This window comes from Fusarium tjaetaba (genome assembly GCF_013396195.1).
Source record: "Fusarium tjaetaba strain NRRL 66243 chromosome Unknown NRRL66243_c0000360, whole genome shotgun sequence".
Classification (NCBI taxonomy): domain Eukaryota; kingdom Fungi; phylum Ascomycota; class Sordariomycetes; order Hypocreales; family Nectriaceae; genus Fusarium; species Fusarium tjaetaba.
The window spans coordinates 1-17,592 of record NW_023501556.1 but is presented as its reverse complement, the minus strand read 5'-3'; the positions used below and the strand labels follow the sequence as shown (position 1 = coordinate 17,592).

General features: G+C 48.6%; 8 protein-coding genes across 8 annotated transcripts; 5 read left to right on the top strand and 3 right to left on the bottom strand.

Annotated features, from left to right (window-relative positions):
* Positions 1 to 428: 428 nt before the first annotated feature.
* FTJAE_12797 (bifunctional phosphoglucose phosphomannose isomerase) lies at positions 429 to 1,565 on the bottom strand (the record flags this gene model as incomplete). Its single annotated transcript, XM_037345878.1, has 1 exon — positions 429 to 1,565. One exon carries the CDS (start codon positions 1,563 to 1,565, stop codon positions 429 to 431), a length of 1,137 nt encoding a protein of 378 aa, XP_037200153.1.
* A 1,936-nt stretch (positions 1,566 to 3,501) lies between these two features.
* On the top strand, positions 3,502 to 5,533 carry FTJAE_12796 (uncharacterized protein; the record flags this gene model as incomplete). The annotated part of the gene is made up of 7 exons (XM_037345877.1): positions 3,502 to 3,750; positions 3,803 to 4,068; positions 4,238 to 4,495; positions 4,542 to 4,987; positions 5,035 to 5,122; positions 5,178 to 5,341; positions 5,409 to 5,533. 7 exons carry the CDS (start codon positions 3,502 to 3,504, stop codon positions 5,531 to 5,533), a joined length of 1,596 nt encoding a protein of 531 aa, XP_037200152.1.
* A 447-nt stretch (positions 5,534 to 5,980) lies between these two features.
* FTJAE_12795 (alcohol dehydrogenase) lies at positions 5,981 to 6,983 on the top strand (the record flags this gene model as incomplete). The annotated part of the gene is made up of 3 exons (XM_037345876.1): positions 5,981 to 6,049; positions 6,098 to 6,221; positions 6,274 to 6,983. 3 exons carry the CDS (start codon positions 5,981 to 5,983, stop codon positions 6,981 to 6,983), a joined length of 903 nt encoding a protein of 300 aa, XP_037200151.1.
* A 396-nt stretch (positions 6,984 to 7,379) lies between these two features.
* FTJAE_12794 (glycoside hydrolase family 39) lies at positions 7,380 to 7,950 on the top strand (the record flags this gene model as incomplete). Its single annotated transcript, XM_037345875.1, has 2 exons — positions 7,380 to 7,443; positions 7,526 to 7,950. 2 exons carry the CDS (start codon positions 7,380 to 7,382, stop codon positions 7,948 to 7,950), a joined length of 489 nt encoding a protein of 162 aa, XP_037200150.1.
* A 311-nt stretch (positions 7,951 to 8,261) lies between these two features.
* On the bottom strand, positions 8,262 to 9,492 carry FTJAE_12793 (d-amino acid oxidase; the record flags this gene model as incomplete). The annotated part of the gene is made up of 3 exons (XM_037345874.1): positions 8,262 to 8,719; positions 8,769 to 9,385; positions 9,440 to 9,492. 3 exons carry the CDS (start codon positions 9,490 to 9,492, stop codon positions 8,262 to 8,264), a joined length of 1,128 nt encoding a protein of 375 aa, XP_037200149.1.
* A 1,609-nt stretch (positions 9,493 to 11,101) lies between these two features.
* Positions 11,102 to 11,551, top strand: FTJAE_12792 (Cu-binding metallothionein; the record flags this gene model as incomplete). The annotated part of the gene is made up of 3 exons (XM_037345873.1): positions 11,102 to 11,162; positions 11,217 to 11,414; positions 11,475 to 11,551. The coding sequence occupies 3 exons, from the start codon at positions 11,102 to 11,104 to the stop codon at positions 11,549 to 11,551; spliced, it is 336 nt and encodes a 111-aa protein (XP_037200148.1).
* Positions 11,552 to 12,463: 912 nt separating this feature from the next.
* On the top strand, positions 12,464 to 14,275 carry FTJAE_12791 (GDP GTP exchange factor for Gsp1p Gsp2p; the record flags this gene model as incomplete). The annotated part of the gene is made up of 2 exons (XM_037345872.1): positions 12,464 to 13,961; positions 14,010 to 14,275. The coding sequence occupies 2 exons, from the start codon at positions 12,464 to 12,466 to the stop codon at positions 14,273 to 14,275; spliced, it is 1,764 nt and encodes a 587-aa protein (XP_037200147.1).
* A 532-nt stretch (positions 14,276 to 14,807) lies between these two features.
* On the bottom strand, positions 14,808 to 15,812 carry FTJAE_12790 (golgi membrane protein; the record flags this gene model as incomplete). The annotated part of the gene is made up of 2 exons (XM_037345871.1): positions 14,808 to 15,416; positions 15,465 to 15,812. The coding sequence occupies 2 exons, from the start codon at positions 15,810 to 15,812 to the stop codon at positions 14,808 to 14,810; spliced, it is 957 nt and encodes a 318-aa protein (XP_037200146.1).
* Positions 15,813 to 17,592: the final 1,780 nt, after the last annotated feature.

Genomic DNA, 17,592 nt, shown 5'->3' with positions numbered 1-17,592 from the left:
CCATACTGTTTATAGCGAAGTGTGAGACTATATATATACAAAAGCGTTTGCTGAATCTAAGGTTAAATTTTAGACATATTCGATCCACAAAGATCCCGTTTTTCTACTCCAGATGGGTACATTAATTGCTAAATTACAAGGATGACCGGGTAAAAAGGACCATGCTTTGCCCCGCCACCCTGAAGAAACATCAGTGCGATAAAACAGTCAATTTCTCAGAGTGAAAGGATTGCCATTACTGTATTGAAACTAGTTAAGGAGCGACTACATATGTTTCATTCTACTAAAGAGAATGACAGAGTGCAACAGCTGTGCAGAAGACATTAAACAATTCCTGTTTGACAGTTCCCGCTTTGTTGAAAAGTGAGAAAACCATCGCGTATCCACCCTTCCTGCAATGCACTCAGCTCCATCAGGACATAACCCATCTATCCCTTGAGCTCAGAGGGGATATCAACACACTTGGGGTGCAGCTCAATGTTGCGCTGGCTCCACCAGGGATTCTTAGCCGCAATCGAGATCAAATCTCGTCCCTCCACATCAGCGTGAATACCCAGGTAGTACGCCACGTAAACAGTGAAGAAGTGACCATAGAAGAACTTCTTGAAGAAGTTGTCCTGGTTGAGATCAATGTTGATGAACTCAATATTCTTGTTCTGCGGAACGCTCTTGCTGCCGAACAAACCCTCCAGAGTCTTGACCTTGTCCTTGGTGTATTGATCTGCGTTGGAGTCGAGGAAGGTGATGATGGCTTGCTTCTCAGAGGGGTTGGAGTAAGCCGCAACTTCGGTGTGCGAGAACTCGTGCAGGAGGTTACGGTGTGTAGGAACCATGGCGATTTCGTTGAAGAACATAGTCGTCTGCTTAAGAAGCGTGACGTACCAATCAGCGGTACTAAGCAGCGCAATACGACTATTCTTCAACCTCTCAGCAATAGCCTGGGCCTTCTTGAGAGTAGCATCGTTGAACTCAGTCTTCAAGAAGTTGACCGAGTCCTGAAGCTCTTTGTGATAGGAAGAAGGTGTGAGCTTGAGCTTGTGGAAGAGATCCAGGAAAATGGAGAAGAACTGCTGGACGTGGTAAAGAGGGTACTCCCGATCCGCATGACGGAGCTTGTACAAGATAATAGAAGTATTGTGCTCTTCACACAGATGCTGAATCTTGCCACCGCCAGAAAGAACAATCAAGTTTTTGTTGCCCGTCATCTCCCGCATAGTCTCAAAGAACAAACACGGTTCAACAGACCAGCCACTATAGCAGACAATAATAGACAGCGTAGTGGGATCCTTCATGACATTGCGGTCAACGAACCAGTCAAGATCATAGTCGTTGATGACCTGAACATGGAGGGGAATCTTCTCGTTGAGGAAGAAGCCCTTCACGATGTCGGACACGACAGAGGAGCAGCCCATGCCGTAAAAGACGAGGCGCTTGAATTGGCCGGACTCGATCCTCTGGCGGAGATCGGTGTTGAGTTTGGAGAGGTCGTATTCGTGGCCCCAGAGGATACTCTCGAAGAGAGGGTTGCCGAGCATGGGCTGGAGACGTTCAAGACGGGGCTGCATATTGATGGTTTGGTTCTGGGATTTTGGTTAGAAGAGATTCGAGGTAAGGCTTTTTGTGAAGATTAACGTACTGAGTTTGATATAGTAATAGGGTTGAAAGATTGCACCTTGTGGTGAGAAGACTGGACAAGTGATATTGGATACTATGATAGAATTGTTGCTGTTGATGATGAGGAGTAGTCAACCTGGGTTCTTGAGCTCTTTATATACACATCTTTGATCTTGTTCCTTCCCTCAAAGGCAGATAGTTCCCTCTCATGGACAGAGAGAAGGCATTTCCTGATCCGTTCGCCGACATCTATCTCGAGCTATTCCGCCATTGCCGCAATGAAACTGGCTATACCAGTGGATCCCATACCACCATCACCGTGATGATTATGAATTTCCTCAACTTCGTCAACACCTTGAGGAACTTCCGTTGACTGGAGGATGTTGACCCTGGGAACGCAATGCATCCCAACGGCGTCGTACATACAATAGTATCCACAACTCCATGAATCCCAACTCTCGAATAGGTACACATCTCCGCCTACGTCGTGTCATAAGCTTCCCCTCCTTCGGCTTCATGAAGCACCTCGTGATAACTCTCGCTATGGAATTCGCATCACTTCCCTTTGTGAAATCTTCCCCACGCTCCTTTGGAGGGGTACAGCAACCGCGATGGTTACAATCAAGAAAACTCTATTCAATTACCGCGTGTGCATGGCCCGAATAGTTACCATAATTGGATTATGGAGGGTCTTGTGATGATTGTTGTGGATAAAAGGAGTGCTTGAGCCGTGTTTTGAGCCGCAACCTTGATCGGATCGAGGCATTGATAACCGTCTGTAAGAATCAGATCATTCTCGGTAGATCATCTGCCGGTTAAACTTTCCTTTGGGCTGCCATATGGAGGGCATGGTAATGGTTAGAGTTGACAGGAGTCAGATCATTGCGGTTCTGCGTTCCGGTTTTACACATGTTTCAGATTCATCACCTACAGTGTCATTGCTGGCAGTGATTGCCACGACCTTCCAATATTGGTGATTAATCAAAACGACCTTTTGTGAACCATCGAATCAACCAGAGCCATGAATGTTCAGTCCGCCTCGATTCTGCCGGATCCCACGCCGTTGCTGCCATTCTGAGCCAGTGTGACTAACATAGGATTGTGAACCTTGATATTCTGACATACTTCAAGACAAAACGCTTATCTCTTGGCCATCTTCATGACTCAGAATATGATAGATAACATACAAATACGACATCATGCATACGGACCTACCTATAGTAGTAAGCCAAAGCATTAACACTTCACAAAGATCGACATTTAGTTTCCCCCAGTTTCCCCATACTCCCCCGCCCAAGTTAGAGAAAACAAAGAGACAAGACCACTTTCAATTCCGCCTAGGTGGAGATAGGCTAGCTTCGGCTCACACACTAATGCGCAGAATGGGGGGCCGAGCGAGCCGTCCCGCCCCCTGTCGAGTCTTGTCGCCTTAGGCTCGTATCGCTTAGAAATGGCCGCGCAATCTTGTTCTCCACCTGCTCCTGGCTAAGACTGATTCTCCGCCGATTATGCAGGTGTTTGTTGTCCAAACTCTATTCTGCCGGATCGAGATCCTTCTGGCTGGAGCTATTTCCTGATATAGACGTGACATGATGTGTGTTGGCGCGGAGTTTCGGGGCCGAGGAGTTTCGGCCCGCGCCGTTGGCCCGTGATAGAGAATGACGGACAGATGCACTGTGGACTCGACTAGACTCGGACATCGCCTTTCTAGCCGTATCTGGCATATGCATTGCGCCTCTTACATAGTCGGATTCATTATGATGCCTTGTATGATAGGCACGAACTATATAATATCTTGCCTGTTTTGGTTCAGGCTGTCCTAATATCGCAGTTTGCATAACAGCATTCAACTTACATAATTCTATGTAAAACTCGAATCACGCCGAAATGAGAGTCCAAGCCACCGCGGAAACCAACTCGCACGATGCGAGGAATTGGGTTCCTCTGCTGGATGAGCCTGCATACAAGCCCAGAAACATACGCATTGTTTGTGTTGGGGCTGGCTTTTCAGGCCTCATGCTAGCTTATGAAGCCAAGTACAACGAATCACTTCAAGGATTCATTGATCTGACTATCTATGACAAGAACCACGATGTTGGTGGGACGTGGCTTGTCAATCGATATCCTGGTGTGGCAGTGCGTTCTTCCATGAATAGATTCAGCTGACATAGATTACTGACATTACCAGTGTGATGTTCCAGCGCACATTTACACTTTTCCGTTTGAGCCAAATCCAGATTGGTCCAGCTTCTATGCTTCGGGGCCAGAAATCTGGGCTTATATCAAGAGAACTACAGATAAGTACGGTTTGGCCGAGAATGTCAGATTTCAATCCAAAGTGACAGATGCCACCTGGAATGAGGAGGCAGGTAAATGGAATCTGAAGATCTTCCAAGATGGCGAGGAAAAGGAAGACGAATGTGATATACTGATCGACGGGTCGGGGTTTCTCAAGTATGCTCCCAGCGAGTTAAGTTTTGACATCGAGGACTGACGGCGTTAGTAACTGGCATTGGCCTGATATTCCTGGTCTTCATGACTTCAAAGGACAAATCGTCCATACTGCTGATTGGTACATCTCTCTGCCCCCTTTTGCGTTCTTTCTCTTATAACTGGCTCCCAGGAACCCTTCCATCAATGTGGCGGGCAAAAAGCTTGCGGTCATCGGTAATGGGTCATCTGGTGTCCAAGTCCTTCCGCATCTGCAAAAGAGCGCTGCCCAACTGACAACCTATGTGCGCACTCCAACCTGGATATTCGCGAACTACGCCTCAGAGCTTACAAAAGACGGAACGAACTTCGCCTTTTCCGAAGAGGAGAAAAGGAAGTTTCGAGAAAACCCCGCCTCGCTGTGGAAGTTCCGCAAAGAGATTGAGAACAGGTTTGTACAGCACTGATATCAAGAAACCTTACTGATTCGCATACAGCCAGGACAACTTCTGGAACGTCTTCTTCAAAGACACAGCCGCTCAAAAAGCCGCGCTTGAGAATGCATACAACCGTATGCGAGAACGTCTCGGCAATGATAAAGAGCTGTGTGAGAAGTTAATCCCAGATTACGAATACGGGTGTCGACGCCCAACTCCAGGGGATGGCTACCTTGAAGCTCTCCGTCAAGAAAATACACGTGTCACCTTTGATCCAATCGTTCAGATCACCGAGTCAGGGATCCAAACTACCCAAGACTATACTGACTTTGATATTATTGTCTGCGCAACCGGGTTTGATGCTAGTTTCCGCCGCTCATGGACTGTACAGGGGCGGAATGGTTATCAGCTCCATGAAGCGTGGGGGGAGTCGCCCGAAGCGTACTTTGGGGTTGCAGCGGCGAACATGCCGAATTACTTCATCTTCATTGGACCGAATAGTCCAGGTAAGTAAACTCTAAAATAGTAGGGTTGCATTACTGATAGTCCGCAGTGGGTCATGGCTCGCTTCTAGACAGCGTGTTTTGTGTCGCGAAATGGATATTGAAGTGGTGTAGGAAGATTGCAACCGAAGATATCAAGTATTCCGTCTGCCGGGTTTACATGATATGATCAGACAAGCTTACGTTATGATAGGTCAGTTTGTGTGAAACAGCAGGCGCTGGATGATTACAACGTTTACCTGCAAGAACTCCTCAAGCGGATGGTGTGGACTGGGTCATGCAGAAGCTGGTACAAGAATCGCAAGAAAGACGGAAATGTCACTGCAGTGTACGGTGGAAGCCGCCATCATTTCAGAGGTAAAGTGTACCCCCTTTCCTGTCGGCCTTCAGGTTCACGTTTACTAATCTAAACCACTTCCGTCAGAAATACTCGAAACCTTTAGAACAGAGGACTTTGATATTGAGTATAGATCAGTCAACAGATTCCGGTTCATGGGTAGCGGGAGGACTTTGCGGGAGACAAGAGGAGAGTACTACGTGCTGAATTAGGAACTTCGTTGGTCGAATAGCTAGTGTCGATAGATAAAGGAACTTCTATGTGCGGAGACGGAACTCGGGTTACACAAACCCTCCATCTTTGGTGATTCGTAATTACCGGCAGCAACTTGCGTGACATATCATATTGTGACCCAAATGACGTGACATGCAGCATGCGTAGCATCCAAAACATCGCCTAGACGCGTACACAATCCTTCTCGGCCTTTCGGTCCTACAGATTATGATATGTCACTCCTGGAGGTGCACCACCACTCTAACCGAGGCCCCTTCTTGCGGGGAGGCGGATGACGGTGATATCGGTAGTTGACCGAATGAATGGATAATAAGAAGGGATCGGCAAATGATATATACATTGTGTTATACTGCTTTTGGTATCATGCCACCTCACAGAAACAACGAGAAACTACACAGCACCAACCAAGCTTCCACAACTACACTATGGGTTCCATCAATACTGCTCCGACTCTACCCACCATCAGGCTCAACGATGGAAACGAGATCCCAATGGTCAGTTTTATCTCGCTGTGTGTTCGACTTGAGGTTAACGAGAAATAGATAGCGTACGGTCTAGGAACCGCAAACTTCAAGAAGGGAGGAAGAACAGACTATGATGAGAACGCGTTCAACTATACATTGACTGCCATAAAGAGTGGCTTTTATCATCTTGACGGGGCTTCAAGTATGTTCTTCTAGTGCCTTTCAAAATCATACCCCTCCTGATAGTTATCTAGCGTACGGAAATGAGGAGGAGCTCGGTGCAGCTATCAGAGCATCCAACGTGCCGCGGGAAAAGCTGTACGTTGTCACCAAGCTCAACGGCTGGAAGAAGCAAGACGTACAGAGCGCTTTTGATACTTCGCTGAAGAAACTTGGGCTTGATTATGTGGACTTGTACCTCATTCATGCTCCATTCTTCGCGGAGAGGCCTCAAGATTTACAAGAGGCTTGGGCTATCCTCGAATCTATCAAAGAGTCTGGAAAGGCCAAGTCAATTGGCGTTTCTAACTTCATACAAGAGCACCTCGAGACCATCCTTGCCACAGCAAAAATTCCACCAGCAATCAACCAAATCGAATACCACCCCTATCTGCAGCATGGTAATCTCATAGAGTACCATCGCAAGAACAACATAGCTCTATCGGCCTATGCGCCACTAACAGCTATTATACGTGCCAGGCCAGGCCCCGTAGATGCTCTGTACGCGAATCTGGCAAAGAAGTATGGTGTCACTGAAGGGGATATTGCGCTGCGCTGGTGTATTGACCAGAACATCGTGGTGATCACGACGAGTTCGAGCGAAGAGAGGTTGAAGAGCTATATGAGGAATGTGTGGAGTTTTAAGCTGACGGCTGAGGAGATTGAGGGCATCGCGATGATGGGCAAGCAGAAGCACTTCAGGGCGTTCCAGAATCAGTTTATTGCGGAAGGGGATTGGCGATAGATTGCTAAGAATAGTTCTATCTTCAAGAAGTCTCTCAATTACAACCAGAATAATATGCTTTTATAGTGGGTTGATATTACTATCAAATAGCAGCTCCATGGGCGTCCCTTGCTTATATCCAAGAATGAGGATGGTGCGGGGAACGAACAATTCCATTTCACAGCTGCTGCCAAATACGGCGCTTCGCTCGTCTAGAAACATAAATCGATTACCGCCATGGTCAGAGCACAATACTAGATGCGCTGACCCGTAGGTTAGACTCTCGATTCAAGTCGGCTTTTAGCTAACGAATAAGGCGTGACGATCCATCCCACCGGGTACCTGTTCTTGATAATTGAACTCACGCGCCTACACGTCACTGAATACAGGATATCCATCCGGGAATTTTCAGCCGCCATGCGTCCTAGTAGAGAAGTCCACTGGTACCTTGATAGCCAGACAATGTTTGTCAAATCCTTATGTAGCTCTCTCACATATGGGTTCGGAATTCCAGACCTCGATTATTGTCTATGCTAACTTGTATCTAAAGCACTAAGACCTAGCTCACGGTCTTGGTGCCAACTGGGCATCTCAGGGGCAGCTACACGACTTTCTGGCTAATCTCCTAGTCAAGAACAGTTCTCCAGCAGGCGAATGGCACGTCTACCAATACTACAGCCAGGCCATGAAGGGTAATCGAGTCGGGACATCTCGGTCTGATGACGAGCTCTTTGAGGTCTACGCGACTCGAGGCGGCAGTGCGGGAACCGTCAAGATATTAGCAGCAATTCGACCCGTGGCCAGAAAGAAGACGTGCAACCTTTCCATCACCGGTCTCTCTGGGGTCAAGGTCAAGGGCCCGACTGTCAGGATTAGAACCTACAGATTTGATGGCCCCAACGTGTCTACTGCCGTTGGAGCTCCTGTTAATCTGGGTACCTTCAAGCACACGACCAAGAACGACCAAGTGAGTTTGGAGAATTACTAATATTCTTCGGATCATGTTTTTCATCGCCGCAGATGACAGAACTCAAGCCTTTGCATTCGAATTTGAAGTTTGGGAGGATCGAAATGTTGTATTGTACTGGTATCGCTTGGATGAGGTTGCAAATCTTTTCCTATACAATCACTTCGCGCCTCGCTGCTTTGGCTATGGAGATTAGCTTCGTGGCGAAGAACAAATGGAATCGTAGTTTCAAATATTCTTACTACTTAGGCCGACAACATTGACCGAAGCTCCGCAAAGGAATCCGAGCCATTATCACAAATTATAGAAGCTCCCGCCAAGATCCCCGAATTCTACAGCTTGGATCGAGGGTTAGACTTCGATTCCAGTATCTTGCCCGCAAGTTCAGCCACTTCTCTCGCAACACCCCAGGATAATTCAAATCCCCGTCCTCCAGCGCCATAAGCATGAACCACATGCTTAACACCCCATGTCGTATCTTTAGCTTCAGTCTCGACTCTCATGCCACCCTCACGAGCTGGTCTTCGCCCAACAACATCCTTGATTACCTCTATGGTCTCAGGTCTTTGGCTTTTATCGCATGCTTGTGGTATGATTGACTGAGCAGCGTTCAGTAGCTGATTGCGTGTTTCCTGTGATGGCTCAAGCTGCCAGTTTCCCACTTCTTTGGTACCGCCAATAACTGTTCCTCCATTGAAAGAACGAGGAATTATGAAGCTCCATGTTCCATCTTTCTTCTGAGTGGTGATTGTTTTGTCGGCGGCGGCGAGGTTGGTCAGCACTGTCTGACCTGGTTCGTGTCAGTTGTTATCGTTTATGGTAATGAGTTCTTGTCGTACCTCTGATGGGGAAGCACTTTTTATCCCCAAAGCCCATTCCACTTGCATTCACGACTAGTTTGACATTAGGTGCCAGGATAAAAGCCTCCCATTCACTCTTCATATCCCTCTGCAGTGTCTTTCCGCCCTGAACAATGAACTTGCGCAGCAAGCTAGCAGTGTACAACGGCGCATGAATACAGTAGGTTTCATACTCGAATCCCAGCTTTACACCTCCAGGTAGCTCATGCGCTTCATACTTCCGATATCCGGGCAGGCCAGTCTCGTTGGCGAAACTCTGAGCATCTTGCTTCAAGTACTCAGGTGACGGATCCTCAAGATACTCAATACCTGGAAGACGTCTGATCCCAACCCAAGGTTCACTCTGCCGATGTTCCTCAAGCTCAGCGATAGTGTGTTTCACCCATTTGGCTTCACGGCGCAGCTGTGGCGTTGAAGCGGGGATGGGTCGGATGTGAGCGCCAGCCCACATTGAAGCATAGTCTGCTGAGTGAGTTGTTGGTGCGCCGGGGATTGAAGTTGGCCATTCTTTGGCGACGAGCAGTACTGATGTTGATGGTGAGTTGGCAGTTAGTTGTTGGATCTTGAGGGCGCTGGTGAGACCGACGATGCCAGCACTGGGATGCTAAGGTTAGCAGGGTTGTAGGTAGGGATTAATGGCGGGAGCATACCCGATTACCACAATAGTGGACTCATTAGTCTCAGTTGAGCCAGGGACTGACATTTTGTTCAGATATGAAGCGTGAAGAGACGCGGGAACAGTGGTAAGTTGATGGACAAGAAAGAGCGGAGGTTGGCTAACATCAGAGGTCCCCACAAAAGTGTTCCAACCAGGAGACAGTTGACTTGAGCTCAAGACAAAGGCATTTACACAGACACAGGTGACGGCAAGTGTAACATCACTGCAAATTACATCCATTCATATCATCATTAAAGTAACTCAGACATGCCGCCATTTCCGTGCGCCGTCGCGGATTGGATAACTGTATTTGCCATATGACAAGTGGCTAAGGATGAAATGTTCACAGAAACAAAAATGAAAACCCGAGCATTCAACGAGTTGAAAAAGTAAGCACTGGTGGTACATACCAGGCAAGACAAAAAAGTGAGGTCCTACCCGGGTTCGAACCGGGGTCTTCGGAAGGCTTCTGAGCGTATCAAAATCCGACGTCATTACCACTAAACTATAGGACCGTTAAGCGATGACTAATCGCTCAAAGTTCAGCACTATCAGTCGCGTTCGACGAGAAAAGACAGACGCTGCCAATTCAACCCGAGATACCCTATAGATATATATTAAGTATAACTTTTACAACACTGCAGTATTACTTATATAACCTTAAATATTTAATAACATTAAAGGCAAAATATTTACTTTTATTTTATTAACAACTGTCGGTTTATTACAAGGTGAAGTGGCTCAGCAGTGTAGAGCATGGCTTAAGTGTCAAGACAAGAGATGTAGTTGAAATGCTTATTAAGATATCTCGTGTCAACAGCAGGTGGCTCACGCTTATGGATGTTTTTATCAGCTGCACGCCATCTTGCCCATATTGCTTTTCTTGCAGGGTACCGGCGCTTATTTTCTTTTATCAGTTCTCTGTTTTGGCGAAGGTGGCTTGCAGGGAGCTCAGCAACAACCGACCGGAGACAGCCGACGCGGAGTGATGCGCATTGAGCACGGAAGTGGCGCTGTGTAACGGTGAAGGAGGACCTGGTCTTGATCGGTGAATGATCACAACTGATAGATGATTGTCATGGGGAGTTATTATTTATAAATATCGCTTAAGACAATAGCCATTAGTACTCAGGTGCTTCCTCAGTGTTAAAGAGGCTATCTCCCAAGATCAGCAATTGCATCTAGCTAGAGATAGATCTGCAATTGAGAAATGTTGCTGTGTACATTATCATTGCTGACCATAAGTCTGGGGTGAAGAACCAATGACGGACATAGCGAAAATGCTGAGGCTCGTTTAGACGGTCTAGCTCGTTAGCTGACAGACGGATGACATGGTCTGTATCAGCATGGCATGTTCTGGGAGGCGACAATCGAGCAAAAAAAGAATAAGCAATCGCCTATTGGCTGAGAATGCTGAGTCATTATCTTTCAACCAATCAGAGTGAATGCGATTACCAGCTCTCAGGTCCGCAGCTGAGATGCTTTGGATAAAGTGGGCCAAACTCTTTGAAAGCCATCAAGTACAAATAAGACCAAGAGCCGCTTCCAAGATTCGGTATCCCAAACAAGCATCTCACAATTCGATCACTTCTCTTCATACCATAATCAATCTAATAACTCTTCCCAACAACTCCACAACACTCCAACCGTCAAAATGGTCGTCAACACTCCCGCTACCTGCTGCCGCTCCGGCGACAACGTCGAGTGCGCCTGTGGTACGTGACATCATCATCCTCCCACCACTCATAACCCTTCTAACAATATCACAGCTCAAAAGGCCACATGCTCATGCGGTCAAAAGTCCGCCCTCCAATGCACATGCTCCAAAGCCGCCTCCGAAAACACCGTCAAGGGTCCTCGCTGCTCATGCCGCGCTCGTCCCGCCGGTGAATGCACATGCGACCGCGCCGCCACCGAGAACGCTACACCTTCTGGTTCAACCTGCGCTTGCGGATCTCGCCCTGCTGGTATGTGGCGCCTTTTGTGTGTTCCTGTGACGACGAAAAGCTAATTGTGGGGTGTTTTAGGTGGCTGCACTTGCGAGAAGGCTGCTGATGGTGGCTTTAACCCTGCCAACGAGATCGACTTTACTACTCAGAAATAAATTTTACGATATCGGTGATGATGAATACGAGTTTAATGGGGTAGAAAAATAAAACATTGCATTTGAATGGCGTTGGGGAATGGGAATGGACTGGTTGGGTGGCGACGCGATTGATACCTAAGATACGGATACAGATATGAACAATATTTACGATATTCAATCGACCAACAGAAGCGTGCAATTGTGTGATACAAATAAAGAGTGTGAGGGTCTGTACGACAATACGTTCGCGATCCAGACACATCGGGATGTTTTGGCCGCTAAGTTAACGCGTCGAGATGATGTTCAATTGTTCATTCTGAAAACGCGCGATCTAAGCCAAGGTCCATTGTCAGATCAGATGTCAATTGTGCCATCTCCAACATCAGACGACAATAGACTGGCAACGTATAATTAAACAACTATTACAGTGTCTGTGCTCAAACGATGGGACGTTCATTTCATCGATGGTAAATAATGAATCGCGTATCTGCAGATAAGATGAACAATTGGACAGCTCTTGATTCACCGCCTTTGAAAGCTCTGCTGTTCTGGCTCGTAACTGGGAGATTTGTCCGGCAGAAAACCCACTAGCGCAATTGGAACTGGCTGACAGCTCCCGGGCGGTGACACCCAATCCAGGCATCACCCCCTGTTCAGCCCGCAAATGATCACTGCCACTGCCACTGCCCCCCAGCCCAGCGCGGTCAGATCAGCTTTTTTTTTCCATGTTCCCTATTGTTCATCGAAAAAATCCACCCACTTTCTGTTCTTTATTGTCGCGCTCTTCCCAAGCTTGATCTTATCATCAACACACATACATCACTCCATCACTTTTCAATCAAGCTGCTTCTTTTGACCAAAGAAACAACAACAACTGTCGCGCGTCACACACACACACACAACAAATCATCACGTCACAAATCCTACGCGATGGCGCCACGAGCCAAAGCAGCTGCTGCTACCAAGACCGCAGCACCCAAGAAGGCCACCACCGCTGCTGCTGCGAAGAAGGAGACCAAGACTACTACAAAAGCTGCTCCTGCCAAGAAGGCTGTACCTGCTGCTGCCACGAATGGCGCCACCAAGAAGCGCAAGGCTGCTGAGGAGGAGTCTGAGCCAGAGCAGGAGGAGGATCGCAAGACAAAGAAGTCCAAGACCACAGAACGCGTCGTGAAGCCCGCTGTCAAGCCCGCCCCCAAGACCAACAAAGCCGCTGCTCCCAAGGCCAAGACAACGACACGAGCAAAGACCGAAGAGGCGGAGGAGAAGCCCGCTGCCAAGAAACCCGGTCGTCCTGTTGGTTCAAAGGCCGAGCCCAAGAAGAAACCCGACTTTCCCGCGATCGGAAAGAAGCTCAACGACGCGCCCACCCAGATCCTCGACGTCTACGTCTTTGGCGAGGGTTCTTCTGGTGAGCTTGGTCTCGGAAGCAAGCGCGTCAACAACAAGAAGCCAATTGACGTCAAGCGTCCCCGACTCAACGATAACCTCTCCGCCGCGAATGTCGGCGTCGTCCAGATTTCTTGCGGTGGCATGCACGCTGTCGCGTTGACGCACGATAACAAGATCTTGACATGGGGCGTTAATGACCAAGGCGCGCTCGGAAGAGATACAAACTGGGATGGGGGTCTTCGCGACATGGACAAGTCAGAGGACTCTGACTCGGAGGACGAGGACGATACTGGCATTAACCCCATGGAGAGCACACCGACAGCTGTTTCCGACGAGTTCTTCGCGCCTGGCACCAAGTTCGTCCAGGTTGTTGCGAGCGACAGCGCCAGTTTCGCTCTTACAGAAGATGGCCGAGTCTACGGCTGGGGAACCTTCCGATCCAGCGACGGCATCCTCGGCTTCTCAGAGACCGTCAAGGTGCAGTCCACTCCCCTCATGCTCCGCGATCTCAAGAACATCAAGGCCCTCTCCGCCGGCTCCAACCACATTCTCGCCCTCGACCACAAGGGCAACGTCGTCGCCTGGGGCTGCGGTCAACAGAACCAGCTCGGTCGCCGCATCATTGAGCGCAACAAGATGTCCTCCCTTATTCCCCAGGGTGTCGGTCTGCCTCGCGGCAAGATTGCCAAGATCGCTTGCGGTTCCTATCACAGCTTTGCTATTGACAAGAGCGGTCAGGTTTATGGTTGGGGTCTTAACAACTTTGGCGAGATTGGCGTCGAGTCGAATGCTGGCGAGGACGATGCTGTTATCCTTCGACCTGCTAAGCTTACATACCTTGATGACTACAACATTACTGAGATTGATGGCGGTGAGCACCACTCACTTGCTTGCTCTGACAAGGGCGACCTCTTGACCTGGGGTCGTGTCGATGGTTACCAAGTCGGCTTCGAGTTTGACAAGCTGTCCGAGGACAACACCATCTTCGACGACCGGGGCAACGCTCGTATTCTCTTCAAGCCTACTGTCCAGCCTGGTAAGTCACTCATACCGAATTTCGATCCATCCGCTAACCAATATACAGACGCCAAGGATATCGTCGCTGTCTCCGCCGGCACAGACAACAACTTCGCCATCGCCTCCGACGGCAAGGTCTACTCATGGGGCTTCTCCAGCAACTACCAAACCGGCCAAGGCACAATTGACGACATCCACACTCCCACTCTGATTGACAACACCGCCATCCGCGGCAAGAAGATCATCGGAGCCGGCGCAGGCGGTCAATACTCTGTGCTCTTCGGCGTCGCTGAAGACGCTCCCACAAACGGCGTCAAGACCAACGGCGCTTAGAACCCTTGACACGAGGAATGAATTGATGGAGGAATCTGGGATTTTCCATATCAGCCCTATTTTTAATTAACGCTGCTGAGAGCAAGCAGCTTTTCCAATATTTGTACTTTTAACGTCGGTGGATGCATGATGAATCGAATGGGCGGATTCTGAGTGCGGTTTTAAAAAAGAAACAACGTTGTTCATGATCAAGGAGGATGTATTTTGTTCTGATGCCTTCGCATGCTGGCTGGTTTGTGGTATATAGATGGTCACGATGTCTTTGCATATCTGAAAATTGCTTTTTTCAAGAGTCTCAACTCAACGCTAACCTGAACCTTCTGCCTCTGCTTCTTTTTAATCGTGACATACAAAATAATTATTCTAGTACAAGGGAACAATGTCCCAGTATGTGTAACTTGCGTCTCGCCATCTGAACGCCTACCGCCCCTCCATCGTATCTTTGCCGTGAGGGCATCATCATGTACAGCGTCGAGTTTCCGCTCGCAGCAGAACACCCCATCGTGTCAGAACCACGTGTCGTTTACCAATTTTATGCGTTGAGCTTAGCAGCAGCGTTGGAGAACGTTCCACTTCCACGGCTGCTGAAAATACCCATGATGCCGAATCCAACGTAGAACAGCGCAAGAGGGTACGCAACGAGTCCCCGCATGCGCTTCATCTGTCCCACCGCGCAGAACATTCCGCTCGCACTGTAAGTGCACCAGAGAATAGCCGCCGTGGTCGCGACGATGCCAACGGGTGTATCCATCCTCATTACGATGCCGAACAGGCTCGTCGCCACGAGCGGTAGCAGGCAGTATCCGAGGACGCTCGCGCTGCGGGGGTATGTGAGCGTCGCGGAGAAATGGCCGCCCTGCTGGCCGTCGTGCGGCTGCTGAGGCGCCGATGGATCGCTGCTGTATTGGGGATAGCTGCTGACTTGGGGTTCGCTGGCGTCGGAGGGCGACATGAGGGAGAGGATGAGGTGGAGGGATATGGAGCCGAGGGCGGCGAGGCCGTAGATGTAGCCGAAGTGGACTTGGCCTGAGAAGAGGAGGATGAAGCCGAAGAGGAGGAAGAAGATGAGGGGGCCCGCGAGGTCGGAGTCGTCCATGATGTGCGAGTCGATACGTCGGAAGGGATTCAACACAGCGAGCGTCTAGAAAAAATCAGCATCACCGCCCAATCAATTGAGAAGAAGCCATACCTTTGCCTGGATATGTCCAAAGTTAACGCCCAGCTCCTCCAGCAAAGGCGGTTCACCATCATACCCTTCCGACGAGAAAGCCGCAACCCAACCGGTCCTCAGCCCGCCCTGCTCGCCCATCCTGCCGCTGACGCCCTGCGCACCGAACGCGGGAGCCGCAAAGTTCTGCGCTGGGGCTCCGACGCCATAGCCGCCCTGGTTGCTGTATCCGTAGCCTCCTGCTGCTTGCTGGGGTGTCGAGGAAGTCGGGTTCGTGTACTGGGAGGGGAAGAACTGCAGGTTCTGCGCGGCGTTGGGGCCGGCGGCGGCGGGGTATTGCGGTTGTTGCGATGAGTAGTAGTTTGACATTGTGATGGTGTTGCGGAGGGAGGGGGGACGTGGTTGAGGTGGTTGTTGGGAGGGTTTTGGGAGAGGCGGTCTTGAGGACAGTTTGGAGGTGAGAGCTTGGATGAGGCTGGTGCCTTGACGTCGATGGGTGGTATGGCGGTGCAGGGCAAGCCACAGTTGCGCCAAGAACTTGGTGCCAGACTCCAGCTCTTAAGAGAGAAGTTGAAGAGATCGAGGTGACAAACAACGGAAGCTTTTCAGCAAGATAGTGTTCACTAGTTGCTTTAATTGATAGATAGTATTGATCAATTTGTTTACTGGTTATTTTTTTTAATGCTTGACCTCTTGGATGTTCTTGGTATTGATCCCCGCCAAAAGAAGTGTTACAGCCTTACAGCAACCGTTTGCGGCCACGGCCACTTATACAACATTGAATCGTTGGAACGTGGCGACGAGGACAAATTTTGCAGGATGCCTGTTATTGATGGAGATGCAAGAATTGATTCTCAGTGGTTCTATTAGTATACTAAAAGACATAGAGATGGTTATAATAGCCCGCACGCAAGTCTTATGATAGACAACGCGGCAATGATCGCGCGGATCTAAGCTTTCGCACAAATCTTCTAATCTCTCGCGATAGGGCACAAGATCTTCCCCGGGGATTTGGTGCAATAATCGCATGATGCAGTAGCCGATCTGACATCTTCAAGATCCTTGACAGGTGGCATGGAATTTATCTTATTCTTCAAGACGTTCGAGGCAAAACGGTTGGAGGATATTTGGCAAACCATCTTGGTAAGAATTGAGTTGTATCTCTCTAGTTAGAATGCATTCAATGAGGCAAGTCTTGGTAGCAAGACCCCCTCTCGGATAGGGAATTTGGTAATTTGTCTGTCCGAGCCTGAGCTCTTTCATAAGTATCACTAGCTAGGACTCTGGCAATACTTCTCGGTAAATGACATCTTTCACGTCTCCATTCATAGGACCTAACTTAGTCTCTGAAGATTGACATCAAAGTTAAAAAACCTTGTATTCCGTGAGATTTACAAGTGTCAGCCCTACGAGGCTGACATTGATGCTTAAATGGCGGGGTTATGCTTACATGGCCAAAAAGGATTCTTCAACAAACCACGCATTTTCGAAACCACCTCGACTAAGTAAATGGGCGTTTGTAGTTTTGACTTGGCCTTCTATTTAAAAGAAGACGATGTCTAGCACAAAACAAACCAATCGAGGCACATCCGTAGCGAAAGATTTCAACAACGTCCTGCATAGAATCCCCGCATTTGAATCAATGCGATACACAGCAAATTACATCAGGGTGGCAAAGGTGACTTCATTCTCAGCCAAATAAAAAAAAAGGCATCTTCTTATATGTTGAGCAGGCCGAACTCAGTGCCGCCGAATATCAGGATCTCATGGCAGGCCTTGAAGAGGCAGGTAAACTCTTGCCTGAAGATTTCATCCCGGATGCGGGACTGTGGCCACCAGAGGCAGAAGATATTAGTCGACGAATGGAGGATATGTTGAAGAATTATGATGAACTAGCTGGGTGTTTTAAGGAACTTGTTCAAAACGCGCGGGCCGCGGGTATAGCTCTCAAGCGCCATCAATAACGTTGCAGCAAAGACGTTGAGTAATGGCTGGAATACATATTTGATAGAGTTATATAGCTAGACTAGTGTTAAGGAAATAAGCTTGAATTCTTTCAAATTGATCATTATAACCTAAAAGCGCCTCCTTATATGTTAAGACCTGACTTTATAAAAGGTCTTATTATATAAACTAAGGAATATATAAT